The sequence below is a fragment of the Salvelinus sp. IW2-2015 genome, linkage group LG28, assembly GCF_002910315.2.
Source record: "Salvelinus sp. IW2-2015 linkage group LG28, ASM291031v2, whole genome shotgun sequence".
Classification (NCBI taxonomy): domain Eukaryota; kingdom Metazoa; phylum Chordata; class Actinopteri; order Salmoniformes; family Salmonidae; genus Salvelinus; species Salvelinus sp. IW2-2015.
Genome location: NC_036868.1, coordinates 9,841,492 through 9,861,290, shown reverse-complemented (window position 1 = coordinate 9,861,290; position 19,799 = coordinate 9,841,492). Strand labels below are relative to the sequence as shown.

The 19,799-nt window shown below is 44.8% G+C and overlaps 1 protein-coding gene across 2 annotated transcripts in view; it reads left to right on the top strand.

The window, feature by feature from the left end:
• Positions 1-19,799, top strand: part of LOC111954312 (mitogen-activated protein kinase kinase kinase 5-like) — a 72,313-nt gene that overhangs the window by 34,225 nt on the left and 18,289 nt on the right. For both annotated transcript variants that reach the window (XM_023973934.2, XM_023973936.3), the window contains exons 5-18: positions 366-534; positions 1,098-1,204; positions 7,964-8,134; positions 8,834-8,946; positions 9,887-10,046; positions 12,458-12,611; positions 12,825-12,932; positions 13,120-13,172; positions 13,912-14,007; positions 14,310-14,391; positions 14,936-15,069; positions 16,375-16,502; positions 17,458-17,594; positions 18,150-18,255. In XM_023973934.2, the coding sequence (XP_023829702.1) occupies positions 366-534; positions 1,098-1,204; positions 7,964-8,134; positions 8,834-8,946; positions 9,887-10,046; positions 12,458-12,611; positions 12,825-12,932; positions 13,120-13,172; positions 13,912-14,007; positions 14,310-14,391; positions 14,936-15,069; positions 16,375-16,502; positions 17,458-17,594; positions 18,150-18,255 (1,718 nt within the window). The remainder of the gene's footprint in view (positions 1-365; positions 535-1,097; positions 1,205-7,963; positions 8,135-8,833; positions 8,947-9,886; positions 10,047-12,457; positions 12,612-12,824; positions 12,933-13,119; positions 13,173-13,911; positions 14,008-14,309; positions 14,392-14,935; positions 15,070-16,374; positions 16,503-17,457; positions 17,595-18,149; positions 18,256-19,799) is intronic.

The following is a 19,799-nucleotide window of genomic DNA, read 5'->3' as shown; positions in this document are numbered from 1 at the left end:
ATTTGAAATAGCGTTGCAACATATTGGCTTGCATAGCAATCTCAGTTTTAATGTTAGCTTGACTTAGTTATGTCCTAATTTTTMGGGGGTTTCTCTCTGCCAATATTCATCATCACTGCCTCTCTTCCAGGAATAATGAGTCATGCTTTAGAGAGCTGAGAGAATTTGCTCTTTGGATGAATGTTTTGTCTCCTGGAAATGTGCTGCTCCAATAGTGCAGTGAAGGGGCTCTTTTCCCAATACCTATTTCCCCAGAAAATCATACCAAGACATAGCAATGGGTTCTTTGCAGAAAATGTTGATTTCATGTTGATTTCTAGTGTGAAATAACATATTTATGAGTCTCTCTGTTTCCCCTTTTGTAGCCAATACTTCAGAGAAACCATTCTCAACGAGCTCCGGAAAGCGCGGGAGTTGTTCACGGGGTCGGAGCTGGCCTCAGAACTCAGCCGTATTCAACAACGATTGGACAACGTAGAGTGCCTTTCAGCTGACATTGTCATCAACCTGCTTCTGTCCTACAGGGACATCCAGGTACATGTTACCCTCTTTTACGCTTGTCGAATGCTGCTGGCAGAGTCACTTTAGGCAGACTGCAATGCCTCAGCAGACAGCATAAATGTGTTAGGGCCTCCCTTGGCTACTAGAGGCATTTCAGAAGGACTACCTGCCTGTGGAATGCTGCAGGCTAAGCTTTTTGTCATCTTTCTGTGGCTAATCGTAAGGCTACTGCACTCCGGTCCGTTCTCTCTGCATTGCGATGCCATTCACCCTACAGGCTCCCATCCCGCCAGCCATAGCAGCCACCAGCCACATTTAATAAATGATACAAAAGACCAGAACTACAAGGAGAAAGTMAATTATTTCATATGTTTTGGATAAATATATACTGGACAAGAAATGGTGGAAGAGAGGACATTTTAATTATTGAACTACTTGAATAAGCCAACAGTGTCCTTCCCAGGTGCAGTGAAGTGACTTTGTAAGGGAACACGAACATAGACAGGTTTCATGTTAACGATAGCAACCAAGATGGCTGAGTGAGTACATTATCTTTAGTCCAACAATCTGTTTTTCTGTGTTTGTATGTAATGTAGGATTATGAATCTATAGTGAAGCTGGTGGAGACCTTGGAGAAGCTTCCTACATTCGACCCTGTGGCCAATCCCCATGTCAAGTTCCACTATGCCTTTGCACTGAATCGGTAAGACCCCGAGTATGTCACACCTGGTTTGTCTACACACGCACACACTCACACCCTCACACACAGATGCACACACAGACGCATGCATGTGCTAAACATGTGTGTCTGTGCTCTGGGTCGGAACATCACAGATGTTCAGCTTGGAAAGTATTTTACTGCTTGCTCTTTAACATGCTGCCTCTCTTGTCACTGGTTCTCCTGCATGCTACAACGCAACACTGGTTTCTAGCCAGTTAGGATAGCATTTTGCTGCATTTATCAGTGGTGGAAAAAGTACCCAATTGTCATACTTGAGTAAAACTAAAGATACTTTAATGGAAAATAACTCACATAAAAGTGAAAGTCACCCAGTAAAATACTACTTGATAGAAGTCTAAAAGTATTTGGTTTTACACATAATTAAGTATCAAAAGTAAATTGAATTGCTAAAATATACTTAAGTATCAAAAATAAAAGTATAAATAATTTCACATTCCTTATATTAAGCAAACCAGACGGCACCATGTTCTTTTATTTTTTCTCTTTTTACAGATAGCCAGGGGCGTGCCCCAACACTCAGACATCCTTTAGAAACGAAGCATTTGTGTTTAGTGAGTCTACCATTTCAGAGGTAGTAGGGATGACCAGGGATGTTCTCTTGATAAGCATTCAACATGCAACTTGTACTTTTGGGTGTCAGGAAAATGTATGGAGTTAAAAGTACATTATTTTCTTTAGGAATGTAGTGAAGTAAAAGTTGTCCAAAATATAAATACCGCAAAAAACGACCTAAGTAGTACTTTAAAGTATTTTTTACTTAAGTACTTTACACCACTGCATTTTATACCCTCAAAGAAACACATTAAGAAACCTGTTGCACATTCTTTGCATAATTGAATGGCTCAAAAATTAAGATGGTTGCCATGAGTCTGTGTGCTGGTTTAGACAGCAGCCTCTTTGTTCACAATTTCCCCAACTGGATGTGGTTCATGACTCAGCAGTTTAGTACACCATTGCAAAAACTTGCCACTATCCTGCAATAATGAAGCATGAATGATGAGAACTAAACCTGTCTGAAAAGCAGTGTTTTCTGTTGAGTCATTGCGTTACAGGGAAGTGCTAGAGTTAGTTGAAGCTTTGCCTGTTGCACAATCCCTCCCCCCCTCCACGTTTGCCTATTGCATGATTGGAGTGGGCTAGGCTGACTCACTGCTTAGCTTCACCCCCCCCTCCAGTTGCCCTTCAGCGGTACTCTGGTATTYAAGTGAAAGCTGGTGAGAGGAAATAGCTTCCCGTTCTTATGCTTATTTAGCATCCATCTCTATGGCTCTGTTGAGATCCATATTAGTGTGCCCATGCCAACTAAGTTATTCCGGCCACGAGGCTCACACTGGGATGCTGTTCGGCTGCCTTGTGAAAGAACCTGTGGAGACTTTGTTGTCCCCCTTTGGGGCGCAAAGAAAAAGGGATAAAGAGGAAGCATAAGAAAACTGATAGACAATGTATGTTCAAAATAGAATGGGATCCGAGGGAGGAATAGAATTTGGCTCCCGTTCGCTTGGTAAAGCAGCAGTACAATATGGATTACGAATGACTGCTGACAGATAAAGTGCTTGGTCATTACTGCGTGCGTTACTCCAGTTCTCGCTAATACCCTTAAACCCAGACAGTCCAACACAGGAGTTAGTTGGCCAGGTCTGTAGGGAGGTAATTGAACCCACTACCCTCATGAAATTTAATCTACAGCCTTTTGASGTCTTCCTCTCTGCCAAGACATAGCGCGTTGGTGTTACACACACACACACACAAACACACACACACCGGCTTGTCTCATGTTTATTCATCCCCCTCTCTCAGTGTAGACCATAAGAGAGAGAGACACACCCAGACAAACTCCCAGGACAGTGCATTCGGAAAGTATTCACACCCCTTGACTTTTTCAAATTTGTTACGTTACAGCTTTATTCTAAAACGGATTAAATTTAAATTTTGTGTCACTAGCCTACACATAATACCCCATAATGTCAAAGTGGAATTATGTTTTTAGAAATGTTTACAAATTAATTAAAAATGAAAAGCTGAAATGTCTTGAGTCAATAAGTATTCAACCCCTTTGTTATGGCAAGCCTAAATAAGTTCAGGAGTACAAATTTGCTTAACCTTTTACTGCAGTGGGACAGGGACACACAGAATGTTTCTTGGTAGTCGTAAACAAATCTACTTTGAAACAAAACTATACACCTCACACACATGGTTATGGGCTTAATAAAAGAAGACACCTGTGCCATGTCAGATATAGAGTTGCAATGTATTCAATTTTGAGTTTGCATCCCAATATTACACTTTATATACAGTACATCACAGAAGACTGAAATATAACAAAAGTGTTTGACATAGAAACACTGGATTTTCTGTGCTTCAAAAATAAGTATATTTTATTAATTATGAAATTATGAAAAATATGAATAAGATTCCACCCATGATGTCACAAGAGGGTGATTTGGTCATTTGACTGCAGGAACTAACAAGTCACATAATAAGTTGCATGGACTCACTTTGTGTGCAATAATAGTGTTTAACATGATTTTTTAATGAATAGCTCATCTCTGTACCCCACACATAAAATTATCTGTAAGGTCCCTTAGTCGAGCAGTTAATTTCAAAGACAGATTCAACTACAAAGACCAGGGAGGTAAAGAAAATAAAAAACAGACATCGATATTCCTTTTCAGCATGGTGATGTTTTTAATTACACTATGGATGGTGTATCAATACTACAATACAGTCACTACAAAGATACAGGTGTCAACATGGTTGTTGTCCTTGATGATCTTTTTGGCCTTCCTGTGACATCGGGTGCTGTAGGTGTCATGGAGGGCAGATAGTTTGCTTCCCGTGATGCGTTGTGCAGACCGCACTACCCTCTGGTGAGCCTTGCGGTTGAGGGCGGTGCAGTTTCCGTACCAGGCTGTGATACAGCCCGACATGATGCTCTCGATTGTGCATCTGTAAATGTTTGTCAGGGTTTTGGGTGACAAGCCACATTTCTTCAGCCTCCTGAGGTTGATTAGGTGCTGTTGCGCCTTCTTCACAACACTGTCTGTGTGGGTGGACCATTTCAGTTTGTCTGTGATGTGTACCGAGGAACTTAAAACTTTCCACCTTCTCCACTGCTGTCCCTTCGATGTGGATAGGGGGGTGCTCCCTCTGCTGTTTCCTGAAGTCCACAATCATCTCCTTTGTTTTCTTGACGTTGAGTGAGAGGTTGTTTTCCTGACACCACACTCCGAGTGCCTTCACCTCCTCCCTGTAGGCCGTCTCGTTGTTGTTGGTAATCAAGCCCACTACTGATGTGTCATCTGCAAACTTGATGATTGAGTTGGAGGCGTGCATGGCCATGCAGTCGTGGGTGAACAGGGAGTACAGGGCATCCAGCTTGATGATGAGCTTGGAGGGTACAATGGTGTTGAATGCTGAGCTGTAGTCAATGAACAGCATTTTTACATAGGTATTCCTCTTGTCCAGATGGGATAGGGCAGTGTGCAGTGTGATAGCGATTGCATCGTCTGTGGACCTGTTGGGGCGATATGCAAACTGAAGTGGGTCTAGGGTGACAACAGACTGGGATAGGGAGCGATTGAACATGTCCGTAAACACACCAGCCAGCTGGTCTGAGCATGCTCTGAGGACGCGGCTAGGTATACCGTCTGGGCCAGCAGCCTTGCGAGGGTTAACACGTTTAAATGTTTTACTCACGTCGGCCACTGAGAAGGAGAAGGCGCAGTCCATGTTAGTGTGCCGCGACGGTGGCACTGTATTGTCCTTAAAGCGGGCAAAGAATGTGTTTAGTTTGTCTGGAAGCGTGATGTTGGTGTCCGTGACGTGCCTGGTTTTCTTTTTGTAGTCCGTTATTTCCTGTAGACCCTGTCACATACGTCTCGTGTCTCAGCCGTCGAATTGCGACTCCACTTTGTCCCTTTACCGGCATTTCGCTTGTTTGATTGCCATGCAGAGGGAATAATTACACTGTTTATATTCAGCCATATTCCCAGACCTCTTTCAATGGTTAAATGTGGTGGTTCGCGCTTTCAGTTTTGCCCAAATGCCGCCCTCCATTCACGATTTCTGTTTAGGGTAGTTTTAATATTCACAGTGGGAGCAACATCTCCAAGGCACTTCTTTATAAACTCACTAACCAAGTCAGCGTATAGATCAATGTTGTTATCTGAGGCTGACCGAAACAAATCCCAGTCCYCGTGATCAAAACAATCTTGATGCGTGGATTCCGATTGGTCAAACCAGCGTTGAGTGGTTCTAGTCACTGGTACATCCTGTTTGAATTTCTGCCTATAAGACGGTAGGAGCAAGATTGCGTCGTGGTCGGATTTGCCGAAGGGAGGGCGGGGGAGGGCATTGTATGCATCACAGAAGTTAGAGTAGCAGTGATAGTAATACACCCACGCGTGGTGCAATCAATATGCTGATAGAATTTAGGTAGCCTTCTCAAATTTGCTTTGTTAAAATCTCCAGCTACAARAAATGCAGCCTTTCCAGTTTACATAGAGTCCAGTGAAGTTCCTTGAGGGCCGTCTTGGTGTCTGCTTGAGGAGGAATGTACACAGCTGTGACGATAAATGAGGAGAATTCTCTTGGGAGATAATATGGGCGGCAGAGTTCTTGAGTTCCTGTATGTTGTTATGATTACACCATGAGTCGTTAATCATGAAGCATATACCTCCGCCCTTCCTCTTCCCAGAGAGGAGTTTATCTCTGTCGGTGCGATGCATGGAGAAGCCCGGTGGCTGAACCGATTCCAACAACATATCCCGAGAGAGCCATGTTTCTGTGAAACAGAGAATGTTACAATCTCTGATGTCTCTGGAAGGCAACCCTTGCTCGAAAAAAATCTACCTTGTTGTCAAGAGACTAGACATTGGCGAGTAGTATACTCGGGAGCGTTGGGCGATGTGCACGTCTATGGAGCCTGACCAGGAGACCGCTCCGTCTGCCCTTCTGAGGCGCCTTTGTTTTGGGTCGGCTTCTGGGATTAGGTCCATTGTCCTGGTTGGCAGTCCAAACAGAGGATCCGCTTCAGGGAAGTCGTATTCCTGGTCGTAATGTTGGTAAGTTGATGTCGCTCTTATATCCATAGTTCTTCCCAGCTGTATGTAATTGGACTTAAGATTTCCTGGGGTAACAATGTAAGAAATAATACAGTAAAAAACGAAATATGGCATAGTTTCCTAAGGACTCGAAGCGAGGCGACCATCTCTGTCGGCGCCATCTTGCTAGTAGATTGGTAGTTACAGTCTTGTCCCATCGTTGCAACTCCCCTACTGACTCGGGAGAAGCGAAGGTTGTGAGCCATGCGTCCTCTGAAACATGACCTTACCAATCCGCACTGCTTCTTGACACACTGCTCACTTAATCCGGAAGCCAGCCGCACTAATGTGTCGGAGGAAACACCGTCCAGCTAGTGACCAAAGTCAGCTTGCAGGCACCCGGCCCGCCACAAGGAGAGCGCGATGAGACAAGGAAATCCCGGCCGGCCAAACCCTCCCCTAACCCGGACGACGCTGGGCCAATTGTGCGCCGCCTCATGGGTCGAACCTGGGTCTGTAGTGACGCCACTTGGGAGGCGGCAAACCATTTCTGTATGGACCTCGCTTTGTGCTCGGGGGCATTGTCATGCTGAAGCAGGAAAGGGCCTTCCCCAAACTGTTGCCACAGTTGGAAGCACCGAATTGTCTAGAATGTCATTGTATGCTGTAGCGTTAAGATTTCCCTTCACTGGAGCTAAGGGGCCTAGCCCCAGACCATCATTCCACCTCCACCAAACTTTACAGTTGGCACTATGCATTGGGGCAGGTAGTGTTCTCCTGGCATCCGCCAAACCCAGATTCGTCCGTCAAAGCGTGATTCATCACTCCAGAGAACTCGTTTCCAATGTTCCAGAGTCCAATGGTGGCGAGCTTCACATCACTCCAGCCGACGCTTGGCATTGCACATGGTGATCTTAGGCTTGTGTGCGGCTGCTCGGCCATGGAAGCCCATTTCATGAAGCTCCCGACGAACAGCTATTGTGCTGACGTTGCTTCCAGAGGCAGTTTGAAACACTCAGTAGTGAGTGTTGCAACTGAGGACAGCCAATTTTTATGCGCTTCAGTACTCAGCGGTCCCGTTCTGTGAGCTTGTGTGGCCTACCAATTTGCGGCTGAGCCGTTGTTGCTCCTAGACATTTCCACTTCACAATAACAACACTTACAGTTGACCGGGGCAGCTCTAGCAGGGAAGACATTTTACAAACGGACTTGTTGGAAAGGTGGCATCCTATGACGGTGCCATACTGAATGTCACTGAGCTCTTCAGTAAGGCCATTCTACTGCCAATGTTTGTCTATGGAGATTGCATGTCTGTGTGCTCAATTTTATACACCTGTCAGCAACGGGTGTGTCTGAAATACCAGAATCGACAAATTTGAAGGGGTGTCCACATACTTTTGTGAATTAGATATTTCTGTATTTCAGTTTCAATGCATTTGCAAAATTCACTTTCATTTTGTCATTATGGGGTATTGTGTGTAAATGGGTGAGAAAAAAAATKTATTTTGAAATCAGGCTGTATGTAACACAACAAAATGTGGAATAAGTCCAAGGGGTATGAATTATTATTGTAGTCCACTACACCCTGTTCAAAACTATTGCACTATAAAGGAAATAGGGTGCCATTTGGGACTCACCCTCTTTGGTTATTGGTTATTCCCTCTTCTGTGTTGTTCAGGAGGAACCTCCCGGGGGACCGTCAGAAGGCCCTGGACATTATGCTGCCCCTGGTGGAGTCTGACAACCAGGTGGCCTCAGACATCTACTGCCTGGTGGGACGCATCTACAAGGACATGTTCCTAGAGTCCCACTTCACTGATACCAAGAGCAGGGATAGTGGCACAGCCTGGTGAGAGCTACACACACACTCTCACTCACACACACACACACACACACACACACACACACACACACACACACACACACACACACACACACACACACACACCACACACACACACACACACACACACACACACTGGTGAGAGCCTGGCTACTGATGAGGGTAATTACCAACCACTCACTCACTCCTCACCAGCTAGAGAAGTAGAGATAGAGAGGTCTTCCACCTCTCAACTACAGCTAACGAACAGCAGTGTCATCTGACTCGGAGCAAAGAGCCTGCAGGTGCATTCTGAAAGTAGCTGATTTGAAACAGCCGCACCAGTGATATTCTAAAGATAACCATTCCAGGAAGACTGCAGTTATGTCTCTCATCGAGCCGATTCATCTGTCCTTGTCCTCTGTTCCAACCCAGACGACATCTTTGGAGAGCCTTCTCATGTTATTCACACTCATTCCCTCAGTGGAACCGATTGCTCATTAAGTCAATTAGGTTTTTATCTGTGAGAGTCAAGCTGGTTCCTCCGTGCACCCTGCTCAATAATGCTGTAGTTATTTTTGGATGCTTTTTACAAAAGTAGGGAGGAAGTGATAAAGACTATAAAGTTCTCACCGAGGACACATCAGAAATGACTGTAGGAACATCAAGTTAGATTTAAAAATGAAGCATTGTGTGTAATATTGGCTTCTCTGTCCTTCCTCTCAGGTTTAAGAAGGGGTTTGAGTCCGAGCCGACACTACACTCTGGCATCAACTACGCCGTTCTACTCCTGGCAGCGGGACACCAGTTTGACGCCTCCTTCGAGCTCCGCAAAGTCGGTAAGTAACTAACACTTTATTCTCCTTGATATCTGTTTGGCCTTGAGCTGCCCGATGGTGCATTGGAATTGGCTCGCTATTCTGTTTTTCATTAGAGCTGCTGATGACTAATAATAATTAAGTTACTGATCTGCATTCCCACTGCACTGCGGTTACCCTCATGTCATAAAGTGTGAGATCAATATCAACTCATGTGACAGATACTGCTCATTCAAACGAACTGCTTATGATGAGACACTCCCATCAAAAGTAGTCTGGGTGTGAACAGAGAGCCTGCTACTGTACTGCGGGGGTTAATATGAAACATCTGATTTTACGTAAACAATGATGTTTCCATTTTTTTTCCTTGCCATTACCTTTCCATTTTTATTTATTTTTTGCAAGGGTGTTTTGTGCTGTTTGGCTCCCAATCCTCTGTGTTTGCTGTGAAATCTGAGGCTCAGAAAGTAACTCAGGAATGTGAGAAACAGGACAGACAGGCCTGGGAATCAGCCGTGGGCCCCCTTCCCAGTCCTTGCCCCCTTTCCTTCCCTCCTCTACTCTGCGCTGCCCCGGGCTACATGAGTAGGACATGTAGTGGCAGCTTGCCTCAGCGAGGCCAAAAACAGCCATGTTCCATTATCACTCTGCAATATAGTAACAACATGGCAACCAACTACATTGAATGTTAAAACGTATCCAAAGAGGGCATTGAGATCCTCCAAGCTGCATTTRAGGTGAAATGCCTAACATAAGAGTAGGCTACTGGGATATACAGTGCCCAGCCCATTCCCAAACCCTTGAAATAACGCACGGTATATAAAGCACATAAGATATGGCAAATGATGTACCTTTAGAAAGACCTTGCACAATAAAACTATGGGAGCATTCAACAGTGTGCAGTATCTTTTTTAAATATGATTATAATATGTCCCTGACCTGACCTTGTTCTCCTTTCCAGGAGTGAAGCTGAGCAGCCTCCTGGGGAAGAAGGGAAGCCTGGACAAGCTGCAGAGCTACTGGGACGTGGGCTTCTTCCTGGGGGCTAGCATCCTGGCCTGTGACAACACTAGGGTCATACAAGCCTCTGAGAAGCTCTTCAAACTCAAGGCCCCCGTCTGGTGAGGGAGGGTGCTGTTTTCTTTTTTCTTCTTTTTTTATGTAAAGATCAACATACAGTTCATTCGGGAAAGTATTCAGACCCCTTGACTTTTTCCACATTTTGTTACGTTGCAGCCTTATTTTAAAATGTGTTAAATTATCTTTTAATCTACACCTCATTAATCTACACACAACCCCCCCCCACCCCCAAAAAAGACAAAGCAAAAACAGGTTTTTAGAAATGTTTGCAAATGTACGGGGGGAAAAGATATCACATTTACAAAAGTATTCAGACCCTTTACTCAGTACTTTGTTGAAGCACCTTTGGCAGTGATTACAGCCTTGAGTCTTCTTGGGTATGACGCTACAAGCTTGGCACACCTGTATTTGGGGAGTTTCTCCCATTCCTCTTTGCAGATTCTCTCAATTTCTGTCAGGTTGTATGGGGAGCGTTGGTGCACAGCTATTTTCAGGTCTCTCCAGAGATGTTCGATCGGGTTGAAGTCCGGGCTCTAACTGGGTCACTGAAGGACATTCAGAGACTTGTCCCAGAAGCCACTCCTGCATTTTCTTGGCTGTGTGCTTAGGGTCGTTGTCCTGTTGGAAGGTGAACCTTTGCCCCTGTCTGAGGTCCTGAGCGCTCTGAAGCAGGTTTTCATCAAGTATCTCTCTGCATTTTGTTCTGTTCATCTTTGCCATGATCCTGACTTGTCTCCCAGTCCCTGCCGCTGAAAAACACCCCCACAGCATGATGCTGCCACCACCATGCTTCACAGTAGGGATGGTGCCAGGTTTCCTCCACACCAGACACTTGGTATTCAGGTTAAAGAGTTCAATCTTGGTTTCAGAATCTTGATTCTCATGGTCTGAGAGTCTTTAGATGCCTTTAGGCAAACTCCAAGCAGGCTGTCATGTGCCTTTCACTGAGAAGTGGCTTCCGTCTGGCCACTCTACCATAAAGGCCTGATTGGTGGAGTGCTGCAGAGATGGTTGTCCTTCTGGAAGGTTCTCCCATCTTCACAGAGGAACTCTAGAGCTCTGTCAGAGTGACCATCGGGTTCTTGGTCACCTCCCTGACCAAGGCCCTTCTACCCCGATTGCTCAGTTTGGCCGGGCGGACAGCTCTAGGAAGAAACTTGGTGGTTTCAAACTTCTTCCATTTAAGAATGATGGAGGCCACTCTATTCTTGGGGACCTTCAAGGCTGCAGAATTTTTTTGGTACCCTTCCCCAGGTTCTGTGCCTCGACACAGTGGGACCTTAAATAGACAGATGTGTGCCTTTCCAAATCATGTCCAATCAATTGAATTTACCARAGGTGGACTCCAATCCAGTTGTAGAAACATCTCAAGGATGATCAATGGAAACAGGATGCACCTGAGCTCAATTTAGACTCTTATTTAATACATTTTTGAATAAGGCTGTAACGTAACAAAATGTGAAAAAAGTCAAGGGGTCTGAATACTTTCTGAAGGCACTGTATACACTGAGTGTACAGAACATGCTCTTTCCATGACATAGACTAACCTGGTGAATCCAGGTGAAAGCTATGGTCCCTTACTGATGTCACTTGTTAAATCCACTTCAATCCGTGTAGATAAAGGGGAGGAGACCGGTTAAAGACAGATTTTTAAGCCTTTAGACATGGATTGTGTATGTGTGCCATTCAGAGGGTGAATGGGCAAGACAAAAGATTTATGTGCCTTTGAACGGGGTATGGTAGTAGYTGCCAGGCGCACCGGTTTGTGTCTAGAACGGCAACGCTGCTGGGTTGTTCATGCTCAACAGTTTCCCGTGTGTATCAAGAATGGCCCAACACCCAAAGGACATCCAGCCAACTTGACACAACTGTGGGTAACATTGAAGTCAACATGGGCCAGCATCCCTGTGGAACGCTTTCAACACCTTGTAGAGTCCATGCCCCAACGAATTGAGGTTGTTCTGAGGGCAATATTAGGAAGGTGTTATTCATGTTTTGTACACTCAGTGTAGACAACTTATTTAAACCTACTTTGCACAATTTAAATGTCATGTATTTTCTTGTAGTCACAGGGGTTATCCGTCATATGGAGGATTTGTTTTGGTCCATTTTTTTTTTGATTTTTAGATTTATTTCCAATATTGAAATTGACTGGAATTGGTCAAACTCAAAGTGTAATACATGTACAAAATGATCCTCTTTCCCWTAAAAGTATGGTCATGACTGTCTGACATGAAAGGTCAGTTTAACTTTGCCCCGCAGACAATCGACCTGAGATCCTTAAGTTTCAGTCATGTGGTTTCAGTCATGTGTCAACCCCATTCTTTCAAGCTCAAGATTTTTACAACATATTCAAACAGATTTTGATCTGTTCTAAGTGCATTTTCTTTTTCTGCGGTCAATGGCCTTTAAAATGTATTTCAAGCTAACGTTTGTCTTGACTGCACCCCAGGTATCTGAGCTCTCTTGTGGAGACCATCCTGATTTACCAGCATTTCAAAAAGCCCTCTGTGGAGCAGCCGCCACCCAAGCAGGAACTGGTGGACTTCTGGATGGACTTCCTGGTGGAGGCCACAAAGAAAGACGTCTCATCTGTCCGCTTCCCAGTATGTCTCCCTGATGTGACTGCCACTGAGCCCCATGCTCGCTCTTCCTTCCTGGCATTCTTCACTGTTTAGACTTGAACTTGACAGTTAGACATATACTGTACACACATAAACCATAACAATGGCACCAACTGAGGCAGTGTTCCTAGACTGTTTACTTCTCTGCTTTATTGTGAAATGTCTCGAGGTGATATTGTTTGTCCTCTTTTCCAGGTGTTGATACTGGAGCCCACGAAAGTCTATCAGCCTTCGTACTTGTCCATAAACAACGATGTGGAGGAGAACACTGTCTCCATCTGGCATGTTGCTCCTGATGACAAGGTAAGTTACTGACCACAGGAAGAGTGTGTGACAACAGCCTCGTGCCTTTGCGTTGTGTCTCATAAACTAAGTATGTCTCTCTCTTTCTCTGCATTGACACATTTTGCCAAGTCATCGGAATAACATTTTCAGGTGTCAGTCCTTGTCATGTATTCTGAGGTTCATGTTTTTCTGATCTCTCTAACAGAACAGGGGGGTCCATGAGTGGAACTTCAGCGCCATGTCAGTGCGGGGTGTCAGGTTGGTCATCTCACAGCTGTCCTGATCTACACACTCATTGTAATATATGGGCAGTGAAGTCACTGCTCGCTACTTTCCTCCTCTTTCCCATATGCCGACAACATAACAGATCATAATGTGGCAGCCTGGTTCCCAAGGCAATATTAGTCAGAGGTGGTCCCTCCGTGGCTCTCCCTCCTTCACCCTCCCTGCCTCCCCCTCCAAAAAATAATTCAGTAGCAGACTGACAGGTCGGATGATCTTCCACTCTAGAGGGCCTCTGTGAGATGTTGCTAGGGAACGTATCTTACTTGGTGCCCACTCCCCCTCCAGTGGACTAGGAGACAATGGCAGTTCCCTCTGATGCAGCAGTGTGCCATGGTGGGCTGAATACAACCACTCATTCTGTGCTCTGCTCCACTCTGCTCAGCCCTCGCCTCGGTTAGCTGGCTTAGAATCCCGGTTCACTCCGCTGAACACTGGTGGAGACTCAACAGGGTGTATGTGTGTGTGGGAAGGAACGCTCTGAGTTATGCTCATTCCGTCCGAGTTACTGTAACTTGTTGTATGTGTTTGAATGAAGAAGAGTGTTTGGTGGTTAAAGACTTTTACAGCTCTGGTGAAAATGAAAAGCTTCTGTAGTTACCTACAACTGGAGTGATTTCTCAGATGGCTACACTCAGACATCCAGTCTATGCCAGTGTCCTATGTCATGTGAATTTACCCATCTCGTCTCTAACTGTCAACTCCTCTTCCTCAGTATTTCCAAGTTTGACGAACGCAGTGCCTTCCTGTACGTGCTAAACAACTCTGAGGACTTCCAGATCTATTTCTGCACAGAGATGCACTGCAAAAGGTCTGTCACTCTTCTGTCTGTGCCGTGACCACTCCAACTCACCAGCATGTGAGCCGCTGTCCAAGGCAGTGACTGTACTGTAGAGATTTACACGGAGAAGAACCAAAGCACAGCCAGCCAGTCTTATTAGCTCCACAGTATAATTCAGTGAGTCAGTGCTGGTGTGATTGGGCTTTCTCCCATTGAGTTTTCACACTGAGAGTGTATGAAAGGGTGCCTGGGCTTAGTGTTCTTTCACAACTACTCCTGTGACGTATTTGTAAGTGTGGTAAAGGTTATCTGGGGTGCTCTGTGTGTTGCAGGTTCTGTGATCTGGTCAACAGCATTGCAGAAGAAACATGGAAAGGCTCTGAAGAGGGGGAGTGTGACGCTGACGCCCTGGAGGTGAGGGAGGAGAGAGGGATATTTTCATTGTATGTTGTCTCCAACAGGATTAACCTGATTTCCAGAATGTGTAGGGTGTAGCCAGCAGCGATTGTCTCTCCGATTGTTTTCCAAATTCTATATCAAACCAGATAGATGCAATGTACAGTGTGGAAATAGATAGAGGCAACTTCCTACAGTGTGGACATGGGTCATGCTGTTCATTGTATGTTTTGCAATGGAAACCATTAGTGTAGAGCAGGAAAAGCACCTGCTCCTCTAGTCACCTGTTCTCCCAGTGGTGAGACGGGGGAAAATAATTGTCTGTGAATAATTACCCAAAGACTTCTTGTCAAACACAAGCATGGTGCCACAACTTGTTTTTGAGCCCTGTTTGATCTATGCCACACCTTGCAAAGCTCACATTGCCCTTTGCTTAGTTGATACCCAGACGCCACTCTCACCTGCTCTAAGATGGACCTATATCCCTGTTATAACTCTATCGTTATGGCCCTTGAAGTTAGCATGCAACAAAATGTCATCTTTAAAATAATTTCCTCCTCAGTACGACTATGAGTATGATGAGCTCGGGGAGAGGGTGGTTCTGGGAAAAGGCACATTTGGAGTGGTGTACGCAGGCCGGGACCTTAGCAACCAGGTGCGGCTGGCCATCAAGGAGATACCGGAGAGAGACAGCAGGTAGGTGAACATGTTAAGTGGACTTTCTCCAAAAAGACACTAGCACAAATCCTCAGCTTCTACTATTCCCCCTTACACGTATTGTCATTGCACCGGCTACTATAGTTGACATAATAAGCATCCATCACACTTTTACAGTCTTTTAAGAGGCCCTTTGCTAATGGAAGGCTGAATTGCAACAGGTCCCTGTGTCGTTATTTAAAGTGAGTGAGTGGTTATTCAGAGCACAACAACCAAAGGGGTTTCCTGAGAGTGATCATTTGATTGGCAGATCGAAAGGGGCACCAAAACGCTTGTTTAAGTCGTCCACTGTGTTAGCTCTGTGTTAGCTCTGTGTTCCTGTTGTGTGTCCTTTCTCTGGCACACCAAAGTGTTATATATACCGTACACCTGATCGAGTGACTGGGCAATGAAAAGAATTGGGGGGAAAGAGTCGCCTAGCAACTAGTGTACCAAGCACTTGCGCTGCCTTCCATCACCATCACTGGTCTGCTCATTGTTTCACCTATTCCTGTTTTATTATGGGACTCCTTCAGAGCCCAATCAGCCCAGAACATTCCTCTGTCACGCATTGTTCCACTCATCACATCACAAGTCATTAGAGGGCTCTCATGAGCTAACTCAAATGTGTCAAGAATTATTATTAATCATTAAGAAGGAGCTCTGAAGTATCCTCTCAGGGGGGAAAACGATCTAATAAGTGTCTGATTCAGTAGAATAGAGGGAGAATGTATCTATTCTTATTATTTATGGTGTGAAGTTTGAACATTTATTTCTCAGTAAAATGTCTTCGTCCTCTTTAGTTTGAAATGACCTGTGTGTGTGTGTGTGTGTCACAAGTCATTAGAGGGCTCTCATGGGAAAACTCAAAGGTGTCAAGAATTATTCCGAATCACTTAGAAGCAACTCTGAAGTATCCTCTCGGGGGGGGGGTCATTGAATAGGTGTCTGATTCACTAGAATAGCCAACCGTGTGATTGAGGGAGAATGTATTTAGTCTTATTATTTATGGTGTTCAGTTTGAACATTTATCTCTAGAAGAAGATTGGAGGAGAGTGACATTTCATATGTAGCCAGCTGGTGTGTGTCCTTGTGTTCCTTGTCCTCTGACCATGGTGTACTGGACTGAGTCCCTCTGACATCTCTCTCCGTGATAGGTTACTGCAAGCTACTAAGTGCAACAGTGCAATTTCCCGTCTCAAAGTGCTCTGGTCTTTTTTTTTTTGTTGAACGAGAGAGAGAGAAGACATCATCCTGTCCTTTTTCCTTATTAGATGTAACAGTGGATGTTCTATTCTGTCCTAGGTACTCTCAGCCCCTCCACGAGGAGATTGCCCTTCACAAACACCTGAAGCACAAGAACATTGTGCAGTACTTGGGCTCCATCAGCGAGAATGGTTTTATCAAGATCTTCATGGAGCAGGTTCCCGGAGGTAAGAGGGCAAATACAAACACGTATACACTCATCGGCRATTTTATTAGGTACACCCATCTAGTACCGGGTCAGGCCCCCCTTTGCTTCCTAAACAGCCTGAATTCTTCAGGGTATGGATTCTACAAGTTGGAAACGTTCCACAGGAATGTTGGTCCATGCTGACGCGATGGCATCCCGTGGTTGCTGCAGATTGGATGACGCTACACCACCGCCACCAGCCTGTACTGTTGACACCAGACAGGATGGGTCCATGGACTCCATGCTGCTTARGCCAAATCCTGACTCTGCCATCAGCATGACGCAACAGGAATCGGGATTCGTCGGACCAGGCAATATTTTTCCATTCCTCAATTGTCCAGTGTTGGTGACCGCGTGCCTACTGGAGCCGCTTTTTCTTGTTTTTAGCTCATAGAAGAAGAAGTTGTGCGTTCCGCCATTATTAGTCTCTTTGTGGCCCGCCTGTTAGCTTGCACGATTCTTGCCATTCTCCTTCGACCTCTCTCATCAACAAGCTGTTTTCGCCCACAGGACTGCCGCTGACTGGATGTTTTTTGTTTGTAACACCATTCTCAGGAATCCTTAGACACTGTCGTGCGTGAAAATCCCAGGAAGGCGGACGTTTCTGAGATACTGGATCCGGCAACCCTGGTACCGTCGATCATACCACGCTCAAAGTCACTTCGGTCACTCGTTTTGCCCATTGTAACGTTCAGTCGAACAGTAACTGAATGSCTTGATGCCCATCTGCCTGCTTTGTGTAGCAAGCCACGACCACCTGACTCACTGTCTATAGGAGCTAACCATTTTCGTGAACGGGGTGGTGTACCTAATAGACTGTCCTGTGAGTGTATGTTATCTGAGTTATGTAATGGACTGAATACACTACTGTCCTGCTGATAGTAAAGCAGAGTGTATTGATATGTATTGTACTTTGGCCTGTGGTTTGTATCCAGGAAGCCTGTCTGCCCTGCTGAGGTCTAAATGGGGCCCTCTGAAGAACAACGAACCCACCATCGGCTTCTACACCAGACAGATCCTGGAGGGGCTCAAATATCTCCATGACAATCAGATCGCTCACAGAGACATCAAGGTGGAGCCTTGGCTTTTTCCTCTACCACTGCTCTATTTCAAAGGCTTTGATTGGCCATTGTATAGTATGCGCCTGGCCAATAGGGAGGCCACATTCATGTCAGGGGTACATAAATGATTTGATTTGTAAGTGGCGCCTGGCACTGTTATAAAGACTTCCCCTTATCATCCTACAGGAAGGTTAATGTGACATAACTCAGTCTCAGTCATAATAAAAACACACTGAGCCCACTCCCATCCCATAATAGAGCAAGTCATTTAGGTTAGCATACTCTTCCTCCTACACCCAGGACAAGATAGGCCTTTAAATTCTGCCTCATTTAACAATAGTATCTCATAAAATGTCCTCAACGGCCATTCACATCAATGCTAATAATCTTGTTTTGGATTGGAGGTGGTGAATATGGCCCACTGTAACAACTGTTGCTGATTGCCTTCTAGGAAATACCTTAGATAACCAGGCTGTTATCATAGTCATTTGGGTTAAGGTTAAGAAATAGATATTACTTGGAATGGAGCTCTTTTCTTATCCCATCTGTTCTCTTTATATCCACAGGGTGACAATGTGCTAATAAACACATATAGTGGAGTTCTGAAGATATCTGACTTTGGTACCTCTAAACGGCTTGCTGGGATCAACCCCTGCACTGAGACTTTCACTGGTATGTTCTGGTCTCCCTAACTGGGTTTATAACCACTGGTACAGTTGAAGTCTGAAGTCTACATACACCTTAGCCAAATACATTTAATCTCAGTTTTTCACAATTCCTGACATTTAATCATAGTAAACATTCCCTGTCTTAGGTCAGTTAGGATCACCACTTTATTTTAAGAATGGGAAATGTCAGAATAATAGTAGAGAGAATTATTTATTTCAGCTTTTTCTTTCTTTCATCAACCACCTGACAATCACCTCCAAACTCTCAAGGCGTTTTAGATCATTATAGAGTACATGACATTAATCCAATCAAAGTTAACTCTTCATGAATCTGCTGGTAGCTTACCTAACCAACTTAGCTTGTTCAATTAGGGCTTAGTAACATTGGTATAACTAGATGGCAATGGGTGTAAGATAGAATATATTACTACAATATCATACCGGTAACTTTAGGCTAGGCAGGGCCAGCCAGCTAAGTTAGGTAGCTAGCTAAGTAGCTTTAAAACTGGGCCCAGATGAAAATGCTTAAGATTGTTTTCGAAAACATTTGAAGGGTGTCGTCTCTCTTACTCACTACTTCTAAACATCTCTCCTGTCATGGATGCCATGGTTGCCCTTAGTTTGATGGAGTAAATCGGAGACTGGTTTTCTAACAGCTTGGACAACCAGATTCGTTCGTTGACTGTCAGATGGGTGGAGCATGATTCATCACTCCAGAGAATGCATTTCTACTGCTCCAGAGTCAATGGTGGCAAGCTTTACACATCAGCCGACTCTTGCCATTGCGATATGGTGATTTAGGTTTGTGTGGTTGCTTCGGCATGGCATGCCATTTATGAAGCTCCGACTAAATTATTGTGTGACGTTGCCTCCAGAAGCGGTTTGGAACTCGGTAGAGTGTTGCAACGAGAGACGCGCTTCGTACTCTGAGTCCATCGTGAGCTTGTGTGAACCTACCACTTTGTGGCTGAGCTGTTGTTGTCTCCTAACATTTCCTTCCACTAACAGCACTTTCATTGAAGGGGGCATTTCTAGCAGGGGGAGACTGAGAATGACTTGTGGGAAAGGTGCATCCTATGACTGCCAAGTTGATAAGTCACTAAGGCTAGTAGGCATTCTATTGCCAATGTTGTTATGCGATTGCATGGCCTGTGTGCTCGATTTTATAAACTGTCAGCAAAGGGTGTGGCTGAAGTCGAATCACAAATTTGAAAGGGGTGTCACATACTTGTTATATAGTGTATGAGGTGAACAGTGTGTTTCTTTGTTAGCGCTCAGATTTGAGTATTTGCTGTGAAGGAGCATGCAGATTCAGAACAGATTGTCATCGGCCTTAACCCCCAACAGTGCTATCCTCAGAGCAGTGGTTCCAAACGTTTTATGGTCCGTAAACTTCAAAAATGCAACCTCAGGGTCCGCATCTAAATGACGTGCCGGTAAGAAATGGCAGCAGTTTATCGGGCGCCCACAATTGTGTATTATGTGTTTTTTATGTGTTATTTGTACTATTTTGTAATATGTTTCTCCTGCAACGTTCTTACGGCAAAA